This window comes from Panthera onca, chromosome A2, assembly GCF_046562875.1.
Source record: "Panthera onca isolate mPanOnc1 chromosome A2, mPanOnc1 haplotype 2, whole genome shotgun sequence".
In the NCBI taxonomy this organism is placed as follows: Eukaryota; Metazoa; Chordata; class Mammalia; order Carnivora; family Felidae; genus Panthera; species Panthera onca.
Genome location: NC_138340.1, coordinates 100,783,421 through 100,808,115, shown reverse-complemented (window position 1 = coordinate 100,808,115; position 24,695 = coordinate 100,783,421). Strand labels below are relative to the sequence as shown.

Below are 24,695 nucleotides of genomic sequence, written 5' to 3'. Positions count from 1 at the left end.
GTCATTCAACTATTAAGTGGGAGAAGATTTCAACCTAGGTCTTTCTGAACCTCAAAAGTCTTTTCATGCACCATTCCTGAAACCTTGAAGGCTCTTTACCCAGATCTTCACACAGCCTGCTCTCTAACCTCCCTCAGATTTCTTTTCAAAAATCACCCCTTAGAGACACCTTTCATAATCACCCAAACTAGCGTACCCCATGACACTCTGGGTCACTCTCTATCCCCTTACCTGGCTTTACTTTACTTCAGGGCACTTATCACTACCTAATATCATATTTTATCTTTACTAGTCTGCCTGTTTATTGTATGTCTCTGCATCCAGAATGTAAGATTCATAATACACTGTTATAAGGTTCACGAGAACTGGAACTTGACCATATTTACCACTATATTTTTAGTGCCTGACATATAATAGCACCAATATTTATTGAATTACTATTGCTGACATTCATATTCTCAGCTATTTTATTATATGTCGCCACTCTATATAAAAAGAGTAAAGGAGATTCTTAGTTATTGGTACCAAAGAAACACATTATTTGCTAGGTTTTTTTTTTTTAAGTAAATAAAAGTCAGTCTAAGTATTTATACAGTAATAAAATTTCTAAACTTACCTCTACAGGAGGATAATAGTTGTAATTCCAGTACCAAAAGGTTCTAGGTAGATACCCCTTGATTAAGTGGTGTTCTGGTACAAAGGGATGAAAAGTTTCTTTTCCAGTGGTATCTCTGGAATCTCCCGCTTCTACATTTATAATTTCCATGCATCTCCCCAGTGCTAAGTCTTCAATGGAGGAACTATGTGTACATTTGTCTGTTTTAAATGCATCAACAAATCTTTTCAAGGCTTCTTTGCTCAGTACATATCCTGCTCCTCCACTCATGTAGCCCTGCTTTACATAGGGCTTAAATCTTCTGCCAAAGTAAATGGGTTCTTCAGGGTTGTATTTTGAGAGAAGCCATCTCAAATTATCTAGTATAACATATGTATCATCATCTGCTTTCATAAACCAATCAGCATCTTCTAAATAATGATCATGAACATACTGAAAAGCTTTAATTGTTTTCCAGTATAGTTGATCTCTGCCTTCTCTGGTTTTTAGTCCCACAGCAGGGAAGTCTTTATTTTCTTCTGAACTCATAAACAACACTTTATTACAACGCTGGGCCCATGTAGCTTTGACGTGTTTGGCCTTTTTCTCTAGATTTTGAGGACCTGTCATAACCCAGCAAAGAATTTTAACCTTCTGATAGAGGTTTTCAGCGATGTCTGTGTTCTCATCTATTAAACAAAAAATTTTTAGAGTTATATCTACATAGGTGTAAAAATGCAAATAAATTATATTGAAGAAAACGTTTTCTTACACAATTTCAAAGGCCCCCTTCTATTTACCTTTCTAGCATTAGTAATTTAGCTGAAAGAAAGCAAAACTCAACGTAATATGAATTGACATTCTGATTTATTGGTATCATGTCAGTCTTGTCCAGGAGATTCATTGGCGTTAATAAGAACTGCCACCATGACTTAGATTCTTACTATTTGAACTGTGGTTTATTGACCAAACAGCATTAGCATCATCTGGGAATTAGAAATGCAGAATCTCAGGCCCCACCCCAGATCTACTGAATCTGAATCTGCATTTTAATCTCCACGTTCTCTCAGAGATTTGTATACATATAAAGTACAGTCTTAGTCTCTGTTTTTCACTTCATTCTACAAAGAAAGCTTCTATTGGTTCACAACAGAACACTGAAGGAATTTCTCACTGCTCTGAATAAGCTTCTAAAAGACAGGAAAGACATGCTACTGAAGTAGCAGTTCATTTTGGAGTCCACAAGAGTTCACTGTTAGGAATTTATACAAGTACCCTGACGTGACTTTAAAAAAGGCTTTCATGACCATCTCGGTTTGAAGAAACAGGGTTAATAGAGAGTTGAGATTACTTCTCATAGTACCATATTTCATTCCAAAATGCAAATCCATCAATCAGAAACAGAATAGAGTATCAGTAGTATTTCCAAGACTATCTAGAGCAATGTTTTTCAAAGTATTCCTTTGTAAAGAAATAGGGAGCTTATGCCAGAATATAAAGCAACACATTACTTCTTTCATCAAGGAAGTCCTGCTGTACCCCACAAAAAGTCCACACCTAACTAAAAAGCGAGCTTAACTGAGTTATATCCTGATACAAACTCCTTATCTGGATGCAGACTGGTAACAGATAATTCACACTGTCAGGCCAGGACCACATTCTGAGTATTAATGGTTTAAAGTAAGACTCTAATTTTAAGATTCTATACCAGTGCTTGGTGAAGGATCAATTTTTATTTCAATAGTTAAAGACCTATACTTTTATAAACATGCTAAAAAATGAATTAGTAGAAAAATAAAACTAAAAAAGATATTGCAAAGTGTAAGTACTAATTCTTATAGTTTAGACAAAAATTACTCTGTTGAATTACCATGAAAGCTTCCAACTATTTAATCCCAATTTCAATACTTATGTGGTTGTGGACCAGCATGGACCTGCAAAACCATAGTTTTTTGTGGTAATAATACAGGCAGAATCCTGAGGAAGCATGTCCTTAAAGGTAAGGCCAACCAGTGAGTTACAAAAGCTCAGTCCTGTGAAAAATTAACAACTGGAGGCATAAATTTCTACTTAACTGAGAGGGAATACAACATTGGGCAAGATTGGGCATGCATTGAAAATATTCTCTTGTCCCTCTGAATATCGATAATTCACAATTCAAAAACAAACAAAATCACCCTATTTTCAGAGAGCATTCATATTTCATTGGGACTTGAGGGTCCCAAACTCTTGGCTATAGATAAACAAAATACTGGATGAACAGGGAAACTCGTAGATGCAGGACTTTCTAATGTTTCACTTTGAGCAAGACAACCTTCTCCTCACTGCTGGGATTTGGTAGAAATATTCTTTCTCATTTTTTAGTTATTCATTTATTAATTACTTTGTTGTAGGCATGTGCTCGCACAGGAGATGAAAAGATGAGTAAGACATATGGCCTACTACAGAAAATTCACAATCTTGCAGGAGACCTTGGCACGCAAGCCAGTATGTGACACACACTAACAGCGATGCTATAGTAGAGCTCTGTACAAACAGAGCTCTGTTCAATGTGCTGAGGAATAAGACAGCTGTGGCTGATAAATCCTATAGAATAGTGGAATGGGAACTTGGCCAGAACAGAGAAGAAGGGGAGATAAAGCAAAATCAGGAAACAGATGATGCAGAAAATAGGTCTTTAAATGAGTAGAAGCTCACCATAAGAGGAGACAAGAGGTAGAGTGAAGTTTGGTTGATGTAGGTACCTGGGTACAACTGAAGGTCTGTACTAGGGGAAATGAATGGAGAGAAGAAATCTGAAAAATGGTAAAGAAGTAGAATGTTAGAACTTACGGAAAATGGGATTGATTGGTAAGTGAAAGAAGACATCTACCATGACTTCATAGTTTCTAGCTTAGACAGATGTGGACCATTGAGCAGGACAAGTAGGTACCTAATATATGTGCCTGCAGTGACCTGATACAGCCTACTAGTAGAAAAAGCATGGCTCCAACTGATCCTTCGACAATCTGGAGCAATGCTCATTGCTCTATGATGGTGTTTAACTGCTCTATGATAAGAACACAGAGCACCTACTCAGAGCTGAATCAGAGTTGTATAAACATTTACACAATATGACATCATTTGTAATAGTATACATGTGCTTGCTAGTTCATAATAACTCAACCAGGATGTGGTATTTCATCCCTCAGCTTCTGCCTGAGAGGCAAGAAAGAAATATCTTATTGCCAAAAAGATACAAGAAACAATTCTTAACTGGGGGACCCTCTGCATCCCAGGATTCCAATTGTTTTCAAGCTGCTGTATTCTTTTTTGTCAAATAAATCACACTTGCAGAGATCTTTGAATTATGTTAATGTCTTTTCACAGTGTTAGGAACTGGGCTAAGACAAAGACAGTAAAGAATAGATGGGAACTAAAATTATAGGAATTGATGATATCACACAAGAAAAGAAACAGCCAAAGGACAGAAACATGGGGAAAACCAACACTTAAAGGGGCACCAGAGGACACAATTGAGAACATCCTGTTAGAAGCAGGTGACCAGGAGAAAATGAAGTCATTATAACACATCCTTAGTTCTTTCCTCCTCTTAAGTTTTTATGCCTCTTAAAAGGTGAAAAGATTAGTTATTTTAGCTACTGATAAAAATATAAATTGAAAAAATATATATAAATTGAGATTTATATATATCTCTTTAATTTCTATAAGACAAGACTAAGTAAAAACTAAGACTAAAATCAGAAAATAGCAAAAACGAAAGACACAGATATAAACCATGATAACAAAATTAGGCTAAATGAATATTTTCAAAAACAAATCTAATCTGAAAGTTCTGCCTTTCCCCAAATTACAGTTTCTGAACTATCTCTACTTAAAAATGAATTCAAAATTAATACCGTACTCCCTAAATAAATCTGGGTTTTAGCAACTTCCTTCTGCTGAGGCAAACCAAGAATTGTCATTAAATATCAGGAATTAAGCTCACTTTTATCAAAAGATATTGTATGTAACAAAATTCAAATAAATTGCCTTTTCCAAGTCTCACAACACTTACACAGACTGAAAACTACTGTTTGTATTTACTCCTTAATAAAGCAAACCATACCTTTATGTTGGCTAGAATCTGCATTGAAGTTCATCTGTCCTTCTAGATGATTCTGTCCATTATCATCTGAATGCCTAGCATGAGGATCATTATGAAGAATATTAGGCTGGGTATCACCCTGTTCTCCCAGTAAAATACTAAATAACTGAGAACATAAAACAAATCCAATTGCAGATCCACAAAGGAAGGTTAAAAAATTCAGCCAAGATTTAGAGGCCATTTCCCGAAAGTTTATTTCTGTAAGAAAAAAATTAGCAAGATGTTATAAATTATAAAGCATACATACTATGAGGAAAAAACTTGATTAACTTTTAGCCATATGGGAAAGTTAATTTCTTCCATATAGGAGAACATTTTTAAGAATATTTAACTTTTATCTCTTTATTTGCTGCTAAAACACACATTATGGACAATTCAATAAAATGAGTAGTAACTTAGAGAATCATTGTTAGAGTGGAACATGGGTAAATAGGTCAGTATTTGCACATAGAATTTCCTGTTCCTCCCAACTAGAATCCTTTGTGAACCCAAGCCTGCTTGCCATACTCTTCTTCTTTTTTGCTGTCGAAATAGTTAAATTTATCTGTTTTTTCTCTTTTGGTAGTTCATATTACGTGGTATACATTATAGATATTATATAAAAATATATATAATATGACACAACATAATATCTCACAAATATTACTATCATTGAAACAAATGGTAAAATTTGTATAAAAATTGTGGGGAGGACACAGAGATTGTGTTCTAAAATCCTATTGTTGTCCAGAAGTAGTAGAAGTATTAATGTTAGATTTTAAAAGACTACGGATGTGTAAAGTAACTACTAGTATAATCATTAAAAAAAAAGAATACATAACTAAAACAGAAAAAATGAAATATAAAATAATAATCAAATACAAGACAAGGAAAAAAGAGAAGTGGATAAAGAACAGATGAAATAAACAGAAAAAAATAGTATTATGACTGATTTTAATGTAAATATATCACCAATGACATTAATGTAAAAAGACTGAAAACTCTAATTAAAAGATAAAGATAGCCAGCCAGACTAGAGAAAGAAAATAAACCCATCTATATGCTGCTTATAAGAGACACACATTATATTCAGAAAGAGCAAAAGGATGGAAAAAGATGTATCATTCAAACACTTACAAAAAGAAAGTATGCTAATATCAAAATAAAAGTAGTAGCTACATACTTATCTTTGAGATATTCACCAAGCTCTACATTTTTGATTTACACATTTTTCTATATTGGGGCGCCTGGGTGGCTCAGTCAGTTAGGCGTCCGACTTTGGCTCTGGTCATGATCTAGCAGTTTGTGAGTTCTAGCCCCACATCGGGCTCTGTGCTGACAGCTTAGGGCCTGGAGCCTGCTTGGGATTCTGTGTCTCCCTCTCTCTCTGCCCCTCCCCTACTCATGCTCTGTCTCTGTCTCAAAAATAAATAAAAAACATTATAAAAAAAATTTACACATTTTTCTATATTAACATTTACTTTAGTAAAAAATTTATATAAAAAATAGCTCAAATAACCTTTTACTTTATTCCTTTTAATACATATTTAATATACATATATTTAACACAAAAGTATTTATACTCAAATCTATAAGTAAAATTGTCAAGCCATGGAGCTATACCATGCTTTCTTATGTCTCGTATTACAGGTCCTCTCTAGAATAATAATTCAAATTTGAGAAGGATGATTCCAAGGGGAAAGCAGAAGATAAAGGAAAGACAGTGTGAGCAAAGTTGTTCACTAATCCTTGAGATGTAAATTACCCATATGAAACTGGCAGGCACTTGCTTGTTTATTTTATTGTATTTATTTTTAATTTTATTTTAATTTACATCCAAATTAGTGAGCATATAGAGCAACAATGATTTCAAGAGTAGATTCCTTAATGCCCTTTACCCATTTAGCCCATCCCCCTCCCACAACCCCTCCACCAACCCTCTGTTTGTTCTCCATATTTAAGTGTCTCTTATGTTTTGTCTCTCTCCTTGTTTTATATTATTTGTGCTTCCCTTCCCTTATGTTCATCTGGCAGGCACTTGTTTACTTACTTCCTTTGTTCTACCTTAACTGCATTCTTTTTTTTTTTTTTTTAAATTTTTTTTTTTTCAACGTTTTTTTATTTTTATTTGTGGGACAGAGAGAGACAGAGCATAAACGGGGGAGGGACAGAGAGAGAGGGAGACACAGAATCGGAAACAGGCTCCAGGCTCTGAGCCATCAGCCCAGAGCCCGACGCGGGGCTCGAACTCACGGACCGTGAGATCGTGACCTGGCTGAAGTCGGACGCTTAACCAACTGCGCCACCCAGGCGCCCCCCTTAACTGCATTCTTAAATTCAGAAAGGTAGGCCTTCCTGGATGAAGAGTATATATGTCCCACTCAACTTCCCTACCCAATTTCCCAGAGGAAAAGCAGAAATAAGTTTATCCAATCTTGTTGCTATTTTTCCTAAAAGGGAGTCTCAAATTCTTTCTTGCTATTGTCCTCTTTTCCCCATTTAGATTGGTCTTTAGTGAAATCCTTACACCCAAAAGGTATAATCCACAATCCCAGGGAAAATATCCCTCTTGGTTTAAATGATTCTTTTGAAATTCTAAAAACCTCAAGATTATTTGCAAATGATATATCCGATAAAGGGTTACTATCTGAAATACAGAAAGAACTTACAACTCAACACCAAAACATCCCGAGTAATCTGATTAAAAATAGATAGGCAGATTTTTAATCTGCCTATCTGTTTTGGAAAACAGGTATTTTTCCAAAGAAGACATACAAATAGCCAATAGACACATGAAAAGATGCTAAATATCACTAATCATCAGGGAAATGCAAATCAAAACTACAATGAAGTATCACCTCACACCTGTCAGAATGGCCAGAAACACAAGTTTTGGCAAAGATGTGAAGAAAAAGGAAGCCTTGCACACTGTTGGTACAGCCACTGTGGAAAACAGTATGGAGATTCCTCAAAGAATTTAAAAATAGAATTACCATATGATTCAGTAATTTCAGTACTGGATATTTATCCAAAGAAAATTAAAAAAACACTAATATAAAAAGATATATGCACCCCTATGCTTACTGCAGCATTATTTATAATACCCAAGATATAAAAGCAATCCAAGCGTCCATCCATAGATGAATGGATAAAGAAGATGGGTGATACACACACACACACACACACACTGGAATATTCCTCAGCCATAAAAAAGAATGAGATCTTTCCATTTGCAATAACATGGGTGGATCTAGAGGGTATAATGCTAAATGAAGTCAGGAAAGACAAATACCATATCGTTTCACGCATATGTATAATTTAAGAAACAAAACAAGCAAACAGAAAGAAAAAGAGATAAAAACCAGAGTCTTAAATACACAAAACTGGTGGTTGGCAGAGGGAAGGTGGGTAGGGGACGGGTAAAATGATAAAGGGATTAAGAGTGCATTTACTGTGATGATCACTAATGTACAGAACTGCTGAGTCATTATACAAGGGGGGGGGGGGGGGAAGCCAAAGAATCTACTCAAGAATCTCGAAATCTCCCTTTAGTAAGAGCATACATTATCAAGACTTTACCAACAAAAGTAATTTGAAAGTACCATGAACTGCAAACACGAAGCCAAGAGAAGTGAATGAAAGGCATCCTAACTCTAGATTTTTTATGGTAAATATAAAAAGATTGTCAGAGTAAGATTGAAGCAATAAACCCGAAGGAAAGCTATTAAGGTAACATTAGCAGACACTGAATCATTTAGGAGCCACACTGTAAGCAATTTACACCACATCTTCTAATTCTCTGACACTTTGCCTTCTAGCACACTGGTTTTGATTTTGTTTTTGTACTGGTTGTGACTTTCCTCACTATATACTAGATATAATCACTTCACAGTCTCAGAAGGACACAGTCCAATTGAATTTTGCACTGCTGTAGTCTTACTACTCCTGGTATTAGAGGAGAAAGCAACAGTCACAGTGGTGTTCAGTACCACTTTAGACAGAAAGCACTGTGACTGAGAAGGGGAAAGGACTGCAGGACCAGAGAAAATCCATTTCTTCCATCATCAGAGCAGATACCTGAAGTTAATTAAGTGCTCATCTAGCTCCAGTAACTATGAATACTAACCTGCTACCCCACCATTTTCCACATGACACTGAGCTTCAGAACAACTCTACTTTTGCAGCAGGGATGGTTTACTGTTTGTAGGGAACTAGTGACATATTTATGGATAGGGTTTTCTCAGCTGAGGTGGCACTTTTTAGCAACATACCTGTTCTGGGGTGAGTAGAGGGAAAATTGACTTCTGGATGTTAAAAAATTTGTTTTTAATTAAAAAATATTTTGTGATGCCACTGGATGGCTGCCATCCTCTCCCCCATCTTCCTCCAGAGCATTATCAGCCAAAACGTGTTGGCTCACCCCTGTTGTTCTTATCCCATCCCCTTCCAATTTCAAAGACTCCTGCCTTATGACTAAATTTCCGTTTACGCCCATTTTATTTTCCTGTTCCTGCGATAAAATAGCCACCTCATATAGGTACAATGTACCCCAAGCCCTACTCCGATTTTTGGCAAAAATCTGCACCCTCAACTCTTCAGATTCTTTTCTTTTTTGTTTTTTTCATTTCATTTTTTAAATTCAATTAATTAATTAATTTCTAAATTTACATCCAAGTTAGTTAGCATATAGTGCAACAATGACCTCAGGAGTAGATTCCTTAACGCTCCTTATTTAGCCCATTCCCCCTCCCTCTTTAGATTCTTAACAAAGAGTATTGAAGGAGACCAGATTGGAAGACACTACACAACTAAGTTGCACATTATAGGAGCCTATAATATGTTAATTGAAATTAAGTGCAGGGAAGTTCTCAAGGTCAACTGCTTTCTAAACCTGATACATCATCAAAATCACTTGGGGAACATTTTAAAAATACAGATTATCAGGCTCAACAATGGAGATTTCAGATGCAAAAGAAGTGCTGGGACAACTAAAACTTATATTTTTACTTTATTTTTTAAGGGACAGCTTTGTGTTATTCATTGTAAAAAATAAGTCAAGCAATATAGAACAGTATAGAACTACATTGAAAAAGAAAGAAATCACCTCAAATCCCATCACTCAGAAACAGCTATCATTAATATTTGGTAATATCACTACAGATAGGAATAGCATCTTTATAAATAACAGAGAATGATGAGGAGAGAACTACAGCTAACAGTTGAGCCCTGTACTGAGAGATTTACACAAGTTAACTGTAAACCATAAACAAGGGACTGTCATTCCCATTTTACAGATAAACTCAGAAAGAAGGTTAATAATCTTCACATTCACAATAACAATGTCTATCAAGAATTCAGATTCTTGGGGCACCTGGGTGGCTCAGTTGGATAAGTGTCCGACTCTTGATTTTGGCTCAAGTCATGATCCCAGGCTCGTGAGATCAAGTCCTATGTCAGACACTGTACTGAGCACAGAGCCTGCTTGGGATTCTCTCTCTCTCCTCTCTGGCTTGCACTGTTTCTCTTGAAACAAACAAACATTAAAAAAAAAAAAAAAAGAATTCAGATTCTTAACCATTTTACCATAGGTTTACAGAACTAGAACTGTGAATCACGCTATTTTAAAAATTTAACCTATTAAGTTAGATTTACTTGAATTTACTGGGGGAAAAAAAGGGAAATTAAATGACTCTAAATGAACTTTGAAAGAGCTAAAATTTATGACTCTTCTAAAGATAAGAAAAAGACTATGAAAAATATAAAGCAATTGGAGGCCCTTTTTGAAAACTACGTATTTCAATTTTAGATAGTACCTAGTAATTTCTTGCTGTGAGAAATGTGGAAATCAGCCTATATATACTCCCCCAAACACTCAATTTTTGTGAACTATTTTTATTCTGTAAAATTTTGCATAGTTTACATTCTATAAATTATACAGTAATTCCCATGACTGCTTAATCTTGGATATGTATTAAATTGGATTCCATGCTCATTAATAGTCCTTTTATTACAGCTCCTTTATATGTGAGTTCTTCATTAATGTCATGTTTTTTGGCTGGGTTTCAGCAAGTAATTTTGGTAATAGTGCTCATTGGTGCTATATTCTAAATTCTTGCAGGCTTAAGACTGTCTACTACTGCCTTTATATATGAAGCACAACTTGATCAAGTACAAACTTTGTAAATATTGTTCATAGTCTCCTCACACCGACGCCAGAAAAGTCTGAGGGCAGAGAAGCACAACTTGATCAAGTACAAACTTTGTAAATATTGTTCATAGTCTCCTCACACCGACACCAGAAAAGTCTGAGGGCAGAGTAATCTTTAATCCTTGTAGATAAATGCTCCTCTTCTCCTATGCTTGGTTTGTAATCATTCCACCAGTTACTAATATCCTCTCAGTAAGACTTTAATACCCTTTATATGAGATCATGTCTTCCTCTAATTTTCAGGATTTTATTTATTTATTTATTTATTTTTAATTTTTTTTTTCAACTTTTTTTTTTATTTATTTTTGGGACAGAGAGAGACAGAGCATGAACGGGGGAGGGGCAGAGAGAGAGGGAGACACAGAATCGGAAACAGGTTCCAGGCTCCGAGCCATCAGCCCAGAGCCTGACGCGGGGCTCGAACTCACAGACTGTGAGATCGTGACCTGGCTGAAGTCGGACGCTTAACCGACTGTGCCACCCAGGCGCCCCTAATTTTCAGGATTTTAAAAAGTCAAGGGAATTCACAATAAAGTCCCTAAAATCCAAGGCTTTCAGTGTTTTTTTTATTTTTTAAATTTTTTCTTTTTAATGTTTATTTATTTTTGAGAGAGAGAGAGAGAGAGAGAGCGCGCGCGAGCATGAGCGGTGGAGGGGCAGAGAGAGAGGGAGACAGAATCCAAAGCAGCCTCTAGCCTCCAAGCTGTCAGCACAGAGCCCGATGCGGGGCTTGAACTCACAGACCGTGAGATCATGACCTGAGCCAAAGTCGGATATTGAGCCACCAAGGTGCCCCTTGTTTTTATTTTTATTCTTTATTTTTATTTTAGAGAGAGGGAAAGACACGAATGGGGGAGGGGCAGAGAGAGAGAGGGAGAGAGAAAGTCCCAAGCAGGTTCCATGCTGCCAGTGCTGAGCCTGATGTGGTGCTCAATCCCACAAACCAGATCATGACCAGAGCCAAAACCAAGAGTAGGACGTTTAAATGAATGAACCACCCAAGCGCCCCTGTGTTTTTGTTGTTTTTAAATTTTGGTACTTTATGCTATATTCTGCCAAGGTTATCATTCTATTATTTATAATTTGTTCTAGTTTATAGTATTCATTTGCTATATTTACATATTCAACATGTAGTTGTCTCTTCAAACCACATTAAAATGATTGTTGATATTTTCCCTAAAAGACTTCCCTTAAAAAATTGAGATGAATCTTATATAATGACAACATTGTATAAATGCTTACAAATATACTATATGAGGCAAATATGTTTAAAACTTTTATATGTTTTCTCTGATCCTCACAACAACTGGAAAACTTGATAGTAGTATCTCCTATTACAAATGAGGAAAATGAGTTTCAGAAAAATTAATGAAATTGACCCAAACCACACAGCCTACATGGTAAGTTAGGATTCTAACTCACATTTCACTTAAAGTTAATAGTTTTTTTCCCACTTATACCACACTTGCGTGTATAGTCACCCATCAACTTTCCATAGTCTTCCCCCTTTCTTTCTAAAATTATCTTTAAATGGAAGATAAGAAGATTGTTACTAGCAGATTCTAGAAGAAACCATTTTGCTCTATTCATAAATCTTGAGATGTAAAAAAGATACAAAAAAAAATGAAAAGTCCATAGGCTCCAAGAAAGACTGAAAATATTAAGAGAGTAGTTGAGAGATCGGAACTGGTTTCAGACTAAATTTTCATGCTTCTGCTCTCCTACAGTAATCCTGCTAATATTTCAAATATTTCTTTATATGAATTCTTAAACAAAAAGGCTTATTGCTGAGACTTAACCCCTTTCTTGCTTCCAATACATTTTTCACTAAAAAAAATTAAAGCTTCTGTTACAGAGAATAAAATTTTACTTGCATATTCTCTTACAGTTTTCTTGTAACATTTTGAGAATATTTCTACTAATTTTGTTTCTTTACAATTCCAGATTATTAAGTTGAGCAGTCAATCTGAATTACTATATGCAAGTCTTGACGTTCAAAAATCATTTACAATTACATGGCAATGTGCTAAATACTGGGAAAAGCTAAAACAAAGTATCTTTCTCTGCCTTCATGGAATTTACAGTATTGTTAATTATACAGGGACACAAAAGCAGCAATGAAAGAGTTTAAAAACAGAGGGACACAGTTAAAGCAGTGCTAAGGAAAACTTATAGCAAGCACTAAATGCTTACATTAGAAAAGAGAAAAAGTTTCAAATCATTTAACGCCAGGTCCCACTTCAAGAAGCACAAACAAAATAATCCTAAAGCAAGCAAAATGAGTGAAATAATAACAGAAATCAATAAAATTTAAAATAGATAAAACTAATAAAACAAAAAGCCATTACCAAATGCCTAACAAAATTATCAACACCTAAAAAAATTAACAATAATTCTTTGGACTCATCCAACTCAAGTATGTAATCAAATTTCCACAACTGTCTTCTATAATCAAATTGTCTCAATTAGTTCACAAATGTCTTTTTTACACTTGGTTTGCTCCAATCAGGATTTAAACTATATCCACATTCACAGATAAAATTAAAACACACACACACACACACACACACACACACACATGCACACGAGAACATTTTATATAATAAATAGCTATTAAACATGAAAACTTAAATGAAACACATTTCTCTAAGAATGTAAATTATCAAAACTGACTCCAGGTATAAAAACTAAATGGACAAATAACCACAAAGGAAATAAAGAGCCAGACTTCAAAGAGGTCCAGGCTTTTCTTGGATAAAATACTTAAATCTTTCAAAAAACATAATTTTTATACAGGCATACCTCATTTTACTGCACTTTGCTTTATTGTGCCTTGCAGATACATTTTTTTTTACAAATTAAAGACCTGTAGTGACTTTGTCCAGCACGTCTATTGGTGTTATTTTTCCAACAGCATGTCACTTCATGCCTCTGCATCACAATTTGGCAGTTGTCACAATATTTCAAACTTTTTCATTATTATATTTGTTATAGTGATTTCTGATCAGTGATCTTTGATGTTACTGTTCTAATTGTTTTGGGGTGCCATGAACTGTACCCATATAAGACGGTGAGCTTAATTGATAAATGTGTGTGTTCTGACTGCTCCACTAACTGGTCATTCCTCTTTCTCTCCCCTAAGACCTCTCTATTCCCTGAAACACAACAATATTGAAATTAGGCCAATCAGTAAGCCTAAAATGGTCTCTTCATGTTCAAGTGAAAGGAAGAGTCACATATCTCTCACTTTAAAAGTTAGAAATGATCAAGCTTAGAGAGGAAGGTATGTTGAAAGCCAAGATAGGCCAAAAGTTAGGCTTCTTGTGCCAAAAAGCTAGGTTGTGAATGCAAAGGAAAAGTTCTTACAGAAAAAAGTGTTACTCTAGTGAACTCATGAGTGATAAGCAAGCTAAATAGCTGGCTTAGTTATTGCTGATATGGAGAATGCTTCAGTGGTCTAGATAGAATATCAAACTAGCCACAACATTCCCTTAAGCCAAAGCCTAATCTAGAGCAAGGCCCTAACTCCATTCAATTTTATGAAGGCTGAGAGAAATGAGGAACTGCACAAGAAAAGTTTGAAGGTGGCAGAGGTTGGTTCATGAGGTTAAAGGGAAAGAAGCCATCTCTGTAAGATAACAGTATAAAGTGAAGCAGCAAGTGCTGATGTAGAAGCTCTGAGTTATCCAGGGAAATCCATTTAAGATAATTAATGAAAATAGCTCCACCAAACAACAGATTTTCAATGTAGACAAAATGGTCTTCTGTTGGAAGAAGATGCCATCCAGGACTTTGAGAACCAGATTGGACTCAGCTTCAAAGCGTCACAGGACAGGATGACTCTCTCGTTAGTGGCTAATGCAGCTGGTAACTTTAAGTTGAAGCAAATGCTCATTTAACATTCTGAAAATGCTTGAGCCCCTTAAGAATTATGCTCCATCTATTCTGCCTGTGCTCTAGAAATAGAACAAAGCCTGGGTAACATCGTATCGGTTTACAACATTGTTTATTTAAATTTTGAGCCTGGGGTGCCTGCATGGCTCAGTCCGTTAAACGTCCGACTCCAGCTCAGGTCATGATCTTGTGTTCTGTGAGTTTGAGCCCGTGTTGGGCTCTGTGCTGATGGCTCAGAGCATGGAGCCTACTTCCGATTCTGTGTCTCCCTCTCACTCTGCACCTCCCCTACCTGCACTCTGTCTCTCTCTCTCAAAAATAAACATTAAAAAAATAATTTAAAAATACATTTTGAGCCTACTGTTAAGACCAACTACTCAAAAAACAAAAGATTTCCTTTCAAAATATTATTGCTCATTGACAACGTACTTGGTTACTCTGAGCTCTAGTAGAGATGAACAAGATTAAAGTTGTTTTCATGTCTCCTAATACAACATCTATTCTGCGGCCTATAGGTCAAAGAGTAATTTTTGACTTTCCAGTCTTATTATTTAAGAAATACATTTTCTAAGGCTATAGCTGCCATACATAGTGATTCCTCTGATAGAGCTGGGTATAATAAATGAAAAACCTTCTGAAAAGGAGTCAATATTTTATAGGGCATTAAGAACATTCATGGTTCATGGGAATAAGTCAAAATATCACCATGTACGGGAGTTTGGAAGAAGCTGTTTCCAGCCCTTGGGAATGAATTTGAAGGGTTCAAGATTTCAAAGGAGGGGTGTCTGGGTGGTTCAATCGGTTAAGTGTCTGACTCCAACTCAGGTCATGATCTTATAGTTCATGAGTTCAAGCCCCACATCTGGCTCTGCACTGACGGTGCAGAGCCTGCTTGGGATTCTCTCTCTTTCCCTTTCTCTCTGTCCCTCTCCCACTTCTGTATGTGCTCTCTCTCTATCTCTCTCAAAATAAAAATAAGGAGTAAGTACCTGCTGATATGTTAGAAACAGCATGATAAATAGAATTAAAAATGAAGCCTGAAGATGTAATTGAATTGCTGCAATCTCATGAAAAAACTTGAATGGATGAGGAGTTGCTTCTTGAGGATGAGCAAAGAAAGCCATTTCTTGAGATGGAATCTACTCCTGTAAAGATTGTTGACATGGCAACAAAGGATTTAGAATATTACATAAACTTAGTTGATAAAGCATTGGCAGGATTTGAGAGGACTGACTCCCACTTTGAAAGAAGTTGTACTGTGGTAAAATGCTATCAAATAGTATCTATGCTACAGACACATCATTCATGAAGGAAGATTCAATGCATGTGGCAAACTTCATTGTTTATTTTAAGAAATTGCCACAGCCACCCCAATCTTTAGCAACCACCACCCTGATCAGTCAGCAGCTATCAACAGGGAGGCAACACCCTCCACCAGCAAAAAGATTATGACTCACTGAAAGCTCAGATGATGATTAACATTTTTTTAGTAATAAAGTATATTTCAATAAGGTAAATTAAGGTATGTACATTTTGAGACATATGATACTGCACCCTTAACAGACTATAGTGTAAACATAACTTTTATATGCACAGAGAACCAAAAATTCAACTGACTTGTTTCATTGTGGTATTTGCTTTATTGCAGTGGTCTGGAACTGAACTCACAATATCTCTGAGGTATGCCTGTACTACATGAATCATTCCAAAAGTTAAGCAGAACTTAACCAATTCTTCTTTTTTGTAAAAGTTTGATATATAAATATCTGACAAAGACAGTCCAAAATAAAGATAGCATTAAAAAAAAAATCAGTCTAATCTCACTGCAAAACAATACATTATCAAAGGGAATGAAGCCCAAACATTAGCCCATCTGAAGCTGGGTCTTCAGAAAAGGAACTATGAGATGAGGTTTATGAGAAATTATTCCATGGAAAAACACAAGGAAATAGGACAGGGAAGGGAAGGAGGTCATGTAAAATCCCATGGAAGGTGATTTTAGCTCAGTCCCATAGGGCAGTTCTGGAGGCAATGCAAGCCACACCTGAGTTATAACCAATTAATCACTGGTTAAGGGCTCTCTTTAGGAAATAAATTTCCCAGACACTTCCATAGCTTATACATTGGCAAAGCAGGCCCTGGCAGTGTGAGGGCAGCCCTGCAACAAAAACCTTAGAAGACAGATAATGGGAATGAAAATACATCAGGACCCTGTGAACAGGAAGAAGACATGGGCCCTTAGACAAAGCATTAGCATCATCTGCTCTAGGCACTTTAGGACTGGGAAAGTTAAAAATCATTTGGTTTAATTTGCTCTATGGAATCCCCAACAGGTTCAGCAATCTATCATTCCAATCCAATCATTGTACAGTGAATACCGTATAGCCCCAAAAATGTATATAGAGATTTTAATTAGCTTTTTAGTATCTACTCTAAAATATGAATAACCACTTAAGAATCACCAGATATTTTAAGGAATGCCTTTAATATGAAAGAAAAACACCAACAAAGTCAAATTTAAAACAACATGGAAGAGATGATAAGATTAAAACTAAAAAAAAAAACCCCAATCACTGATATCCTAAGAGAAAAAATGTCATGGCATTCTATTTCTGAAACAAGAATAAGACAGTAGCTTAAAAAAAAATATGAGGACAAAAAGAAATCCAATAAATTAAAATATAAGAAAATAAAAAACCTATTGAATAGAACAGGCATAAGATAAAGTTAAGGAAATCACCCCAAAAGTGAGCAAACAAAAAGATAAAGTGATGGAAAACAAGAGAGAAAATTGATAAGATCAATTTATAAGGGCAGATAAAAAAAAAGGGAAGGTATCAACAATTAAATATTTCAAGGAAGTTTCCAGACTGAAAGGATCCAATGATAGCTAGCACTCTGAATAAAAACAGACCCAAAAAAGATATAGTATCAAGTAATTTCAGAGCAATTTGGTCAAACTATTGTGTAAGCTTTCAGAGAAAGAGGCAAAGAAACAACAATGAAATGGTTTGGACTTTCAAACAGCAACACTGAAAGCTAGAAAGCAATGGAGAAAATCCTTCAAAATTCTGAGGAGAAATCATTTCCAACCTAGAATTTTATACCTAAACTATCCAACAAGTATGAGTAATGAGTAGAGATATTTTAAAAATATGACAGACTTTGGTCAGATCAATATTTGGTGTATTATATTGTATCTATCGTAAAGTGCCAGCAGGGCACTGATTCAGAAATGTTGAGCAAGCTGTCAAAAGATGCAGGTCTGGAACCTGGGAAAATATGCACAGTCAGTCACTTATACATCTGAATCACAAATTAAAAATAACACTGCCCTAAAATATGATCTAGCAAATAAAAATAGTTAACTACTCAATGCAAAGGAGACTCTTCTTTAAATTCATTCACTTAGTCTTTCCACAATGCTATGCAGGCTAAAAGAGTTGTGTAAATACCTAATACATTTGAGAATTTGCCATGTGACCTGATAATATAAAACACTCAAAAGACAAGTTAAGATTTTCTTTAGTATATTCCCTCTTTGCCTTCAAAGTGTAGCTCACTGACTCAACTTTTAATCTAAGGCAATCATCTTAACAAAATATAAAAAAGCATTTATGAACAGTGCCTGCACATAAACTCTCAAGTGTTTGCTAAATGAAAGAAAGATTCATGGTCAAAAGTTAGAATAAAAGGAAAAATTATATAAAGTACATTAACTAAATACAACGCTTTACAATCACTAAAATGTTTTTTAAAGATTGCATTATGACATGGAAACACGGTTAGAACACAAGTGAAAAAAAGCACGCAGAGTTTTACATACAATGTTATTCCAACTCTGTGCTTTAAAAAAAATCCTTAAAAAAAGACTAGAAAAATATGCCAAAATGTTAATAATTTCTCATTTCTAATTTTAATTCTAACTTCTAATATCAGTGTTAGGAGTAGGGGCAACTAAGATTTTTTTCCCCACATGTTTCCAAGTTGAGTTTAATGAGTATACATTACTTAAGCAGCTATCAAAAATTATACTCTTGTATCCCTTTAAATACTTAATTAGTGAGGACCTCAAATAGCTTTTGTTTTTATAGGTTATATTCACTGATTAGATTTTTATTAGAAATTAAAACATAAAAAGTTTTTAAATATTCATTTATTCATAAGTAATAATGGCAAACGCACTACCTGTTAACATAAATAACATTTTATGGAAAATATTTTATTTTATAAAAAAATGAAAGAGAAGAGTGGCATTGCTTTAAATTTTTATAAATCTCAGTATCTGGTTTAATAGAAGACCACTGGATCTAGAATTCCATATCTCCTTCTGCATTTAATTTTTTGCAATGGCATATAACATGTAGCTTCTTAAAAATCTGACTATACATTTATGGGAGAAAGAGTGAATTAAAAAAGCAAATATTGATATTAGTATCATAATTTTTTATTTTATAGTCTTCGTGAAAGTGTCTAAGAGATCTCACTTTCCCTGGACCACACTTTGAGAACTGCTACATTATTCTGATAAAAAAAATTTTCTCCAAAAAAATATTGAATGGTGGGTGGTAGCTTGCTGGATCATGAAAAATAGGATGGACGCTTGAGAGTTTTGATTTCTGGGTGAACAGAACCCAAAATGGACCATGCTATATTCAGCCTCCCTTTTTGATACAAACAGTAATACAAATAGTTAAAATAGTTAACTACTCAATGCAAAGGAGACTCTTCTGTTCACAGAATGTAAACTACCAGAAGGCATAAAATAGTATCTTTCCTCTCAGAGTTACCAACTATGATGCTTCCCACAAGATGATAGTGCAATAAACATTAGCTGGCTTGAAATAAGGGAGCAAAGCATCTACCTCTTTATTCTTCTCCCAAACCCCCAAATCTGATTATATCTCCACATCTATTTTATCCCTCCAAAATGACACTTTTCTCTCTCCAGGTCTTGATCATTTTTCTCCATGCTCAGGTCTTTTAACTTCTCTTAACCAACAACTTCATAGAGGCTTCACACAGCAGTCTTGTTTAAAAAACGTGTATTTTCCAATGCCACAGGATGAAGTCCATACTTCTTACCTGGTACAGAAGACTGGCTCTAGTTTATCTTCCTGCTCTCTTATTTCTCATACTCCCTTATCTGTAAAGAGCAGTCAGCCATTCTCCCGTTTGCCATGACCTTTCATATGGATGACTTCAGCCATTCTATTCTTTTTGCATGGTGTGCCTTCCTCGATTTTGTCTACTGGATAGATGCCAAATTCTTTCAAGGTTTCTTAGTTTTGGTACTTTCCATGATCACTTTTCCCTAATGCCCATGGTCAAATTAACTGCTTTCTCTCAAATGTCTCCTTGTTCCTTTATTCACACCTCCTACTATGTATATATCATACTGCATAATAGAATGTGCATTTCTTCCCCACTAGACTAAGAGGTCCTTAAGAAAAATGGATAGGTTCTTATCTCTACATCTCTAGCACCTAACACACTCTCTGGCTTACAAAAGGCATTCAAATGTTTGCATGTTTGTCTTACTGAAGGGAGGAATACAGGTGAAATGATTTCTGCAAACAGAGATCTATATACCATCTAATTTACTAAATAAAAAAATCATATATGGATCCATCATTTGAAACCTAAAGGCATAAAACAGACATACAATATGAACTATATTCTTTCCTTTGACGTATCTAAACTCAAATTAACTATAATAGACTTACACATTAATTCTGAGACAGAGACACTAAAAGCATTTTCTAGTACTAATTTATTAAGATTATAGAAATAGAAAATTAACACACAGCTGTCACCTAATGACCCTGACGTATTTTGAGCATGGTTACACAACCTTAGTGCTAGAAAGGACCATGGAATTTTATGAATCCTGAAAAAGCATGTAAGGATAAGAAACAATAAACATTCCAAAAATTATATAACAGTTCACAACCAAGTTAAAATCAAATTGTATTGTTTCAAGCTATAATTCTATTTTTAAAAATATTCCCACAATTTCAGATTCAGAAAATCAAAAGTGAGAATACCTTTTTGTTACTGTTCCATGAGAACATAAATATTTTTTTGCATACTCAAGCTACAATAATCAAAATAGTGGCACTGGCATAAAGATAAGACATATAGACCAATGGAATAAAATAGAGAGCCCAGAAATAAACCCTTGCATTTATGGTTAAAAGATTTTCAACAAATGGACCAAGTCCATACAAGAACAGAGGGCAGTCTTTCAAAAAAGGTGCTCAGAAAACAGGATATCTACATGCTAAAGAATGAAACCAGACCCTTACCTAACACCATACACAAAAATCAACTCAAAATAGATAAACGACCTAAACATAAGACCTAAAACTATAAAACTCTTAGAAGAAAAAATGATATTGGAATTGGGAACAATTTCTTGGATAGGACATCAAAGGCACATGCAACAAAAGACAAGTAGTCAAACTGGCCTTCATGAAAGTTTTAAAATACTGTGTATCAAAAGACACTATCAACAGGGACACCTGGGTGGCTCAGTCAGTTGAGCATCTGACTTCAGCTCAGGTCACCATCTCACAGTTTGTCACCTTTGTCAGCCTAATGATATATACCCCTGGTAGTCTACCTCTCTCTCAAAATAAATAAATAAAAACTTAAAAAAAAAAGACATTATCAACAAAGTAAAAAGGCAACCCACAGAATGGAAGAAATATCTCTAAGTCATCTATCTGATGGGGGATTAATATCCAGAATACATTAGAGAACTCCTAAAACATAACAACAAAACCAACAAAATGGGCAAAGGACTTGAACAGACATTTCTCCAAACAAGACACATAAGTGGCAGATAAGCATGAGCATGTTGAGGATGAAAAAGATGCTCAACATCACTGATCATCAGGAAAATGCCAACAAAACTACAATGAGATACAATAGGACGGCCACTATTAAAATAACAAGTGTTGGTGAGGATGTGGAGAAGTGCAAACACGTGTGCACTGTAAGGTAAAATGTACAGCCACTATGGAAAACAGTATGATAGTTACACAAAAAATTAAAAAGTTAGAATTACCACAGGATCCAGTACTTCCACTTCTGGGTTTATGACCCAAAGCATTGGGAGCAGAGTCTCAAAGAGATATCTGTATACCTGTGTTTATAGCAGCATTATTCACAATAGCTTAAATGTGGAAGTAATCCAAGTGTCCATCGATGGATAAATGGATAAGCAAAATGTGTTATGTGCATACAACGGAATATTATTCAGTCCTTAAAAGAAAGGAAATTTTGACGCATGTTATAACATGGACGAACTTTTGACGTTATGCTGAATGAAATAAGCCAGCCACAAAAAGACAAATACTATATAATTCTATTTACAGGAGACACTCAATTAAAACCAGAGAGATAGAAAGAAGAATGGTGGTTGCCAGAGACTGGGGGGAATGGAAAGTTCTTGTTTAATGGGTATAGAGTTTCAGTTTTGCAAGATGAAAAGAGTTCTGGAGATAGATGGTAGTAATGGTTGCACAACAATATCAATGTACTTAACACCACTGAAACATACACTTAAAAATGGTTAAAATGTTAAATTGTATGTGTATTTTATCACAATAAAACATTGGAAAAAAAAGAATCAATGATAACAATGCCGATTTTCTCCAAATTAATCTATGTATGTAACATCATCCAAACTAAAATACAAGATGATTTAAAAAAGTTAAATAACTCGGTAAGAAACATTTAAAAGCTTTGTAAAAATAAGCATGAGAATATACCGGGGAAATTCTGGAAAGGGGTGTGGGGTCAGACTAAGCTTAATGGAGTCACTTAAAATACAAGATTTTTGTGGTAAAAAGTTATTCTTAATGTTTGAAAAATAAATATGTGAGTATAACTGGGAAGTTCCTGAAAGGAACACTGCAAGATGGAGAGCAGATGAATCCCACCAGAGATTAAAATATATTACCTACAATAAACAGTGATATGGTAATTAAAACAATTTGATATTCATGCTAAACAGACATATCAATTTATCTATGATTCTGTAAAGAAAAAAAATTTTAATGCTTATTAATTAGTACTACAGACATAGTGCTGAGAGACTTCTTTTCTTTACAACCACGCTGTCAGAACTAAGCTATCTGAAAGTATATGAGCGAGACTGGAACATCCCATTCTTGTATGGATGATAGATCATTAATCAAACAGCAACAGGCTTAATTTCCAACTCAGAATTTCAGATAGGGTATCCCAGACACAACATTCCACATTTATCTTAACTGTGTAGTCTCTAAGGAAATAGGACTTTGAGTTTGCTTCTCAGCCCAGCCTGATGTTAATTAACCCCCTGACATCACAGCCTTGCTGTACTTCAAACTTATCAAATATTGCTTCATTTAAATTTTGTCTAAACTCCGCCCTTGTCCAAAATCCTATAATAACCCTATCCCTTCTTTATTTAGTAAAATGCTGACAGTTCTTCTGGTGTGTGGTCTCCCTCACAGATGCAAGTTAATTAACCTTTGTCAGCCTAAAGATATATAACCCTGGTGGTCTTTACTGGATCAAAATAAAGGGTTTATTTAAAAAAAAACAAAAAACAAAAAAAAAACCAACTATGTATGGAAATTTAATACATAATATACATACTATTTTAAATCAAGAAAAAGATGGCTTAGTCAAGTAATGATACTGAAATAATCTTTCAGGAAAAAGATAAAAAGCAGCCAGCTGAATACCTACTTTCTTTCAAATTCCAAATGTTTCTAAAATTTCAATATTCTAAAAAAATGAAATTAAAACAAAACTAGAAGAAAACATCATTTACATTTTTTAAAAACTTCGTTTAATGTTTACTTTTGTGGGGGGGAGGGGTGGAGAGAGAGGGAGACACAGAATCTGAAGCAGGTTCCAGGCTCTCAGCTGTCAGCACAGAGCCCAAAGCAGGGCTCAAACACACAAGGCATGAGATCATGACCTGAGCCAAAGTCAGACATTTAACCGACTGAGTCACCCAAGGCACCCCACTTTATCATTTTTGTACCATGAACTGAGATCTTCTCAAAACTCAGAAGCTATGACTATAGGAAAAGTGAAATTATTCATTGATTAAATTTCTGGCAATGAAACTGCTGGTTCAAAGACATGTTCCTATATAAAATGTTGAAAAAAAAAAAAAAACTGTACAGCAAAATTGCCAAGAAGTATCATAACAAAAAAGACAAAAGATTAATATAAAAACAGATAAAGTTAAAACAGGCACCTGGGTGGCTCAGCTGGGTGAGTGTCCAACTTCTGCTCAGGTGATGATCTCACAGTTCGTGAGTTCGAGCCCTACATAGGCTCTGTGCTGACAGCTCAGAGCCTGCAGCCTGCTTCAGATTCTGTGTCTCCCTCTCTCTCTGCCCCTCCCCCACTCTCACTGTCTCTGTCTCTCTCAAAAATAAACATTTAAAAAATTAAAAAATAAAATAACAGATAAAGAAAACAAAGGATTTGCAGAGAAGAAAATACAATGGTCGAGGATATTCAAATTCCACATTAAAGAGGAATACCTGGGTGACTCAGTAGGTTGAGCATCCAACTCTTGATTTCGGTTCAAGTCATGATCACAGTATCATGGGATCAAGCCCTGCATCAGGCTCTACGCTGAGCGTGGAACCTGCTTGAGATTCTCTCCCTCTCCCCCTTCCTCTCCCCACCACTCCCCACCCCCTGGCTCTCTCTCTCTCTCAAAGAAAAAGAAAAAATTCACATTAAAGAAAACTAAATCAAATGCAGAGATAGTGTTTTAACCTATCAGACTGGTAAAAATGTTTAGTAACACACAGTAATGACATGGTAGAGAAAACTGGCAGTCCTGCATTCTT

At 35.3% G+C, this 24,695-nt stretch overlaps 1 protein-coding gene across 6 annotated transcripts in view; it reads right to left on the bottom strand.

Moving 5' to 3' along the window:
• Positions 1 to 24,695, bottom strand: part of C1GALT1 (core 1 synthase, glycoprotein-N-acetylgalactosamine 3-beta-galactosyltransferase 1) — a 40,601-nt gene that overhangs the window by 9,750 nt on the left and 6,156 nt on the right. For 3 of the 6 annotated variants that reach the window (XM_078442033.2, XM_078442049.2, XM_060632548.3), the window contains 2 exons: positions 4,704 to 4,940; positions 617 to 1,284 (listed from right to left, as the gene is read on the bottom strand). In XM_078442033.2, the coding sequence (XP_078298159.1) occupies positions 617 to 1,284; positions 4,704 to 4,940 (905 nt within the window). Of the gene's footprint in view, positions 1 to 616; positions 1,285 to 4,703; positions 4,941 to 24,380; positions 24,524 to 24,695 lie in introns of those variants that run through there. The other 3 variants (XM_060632549.3, XM_078442062.2, XM_078442039.2) reach the window with 2 other exon arrangements.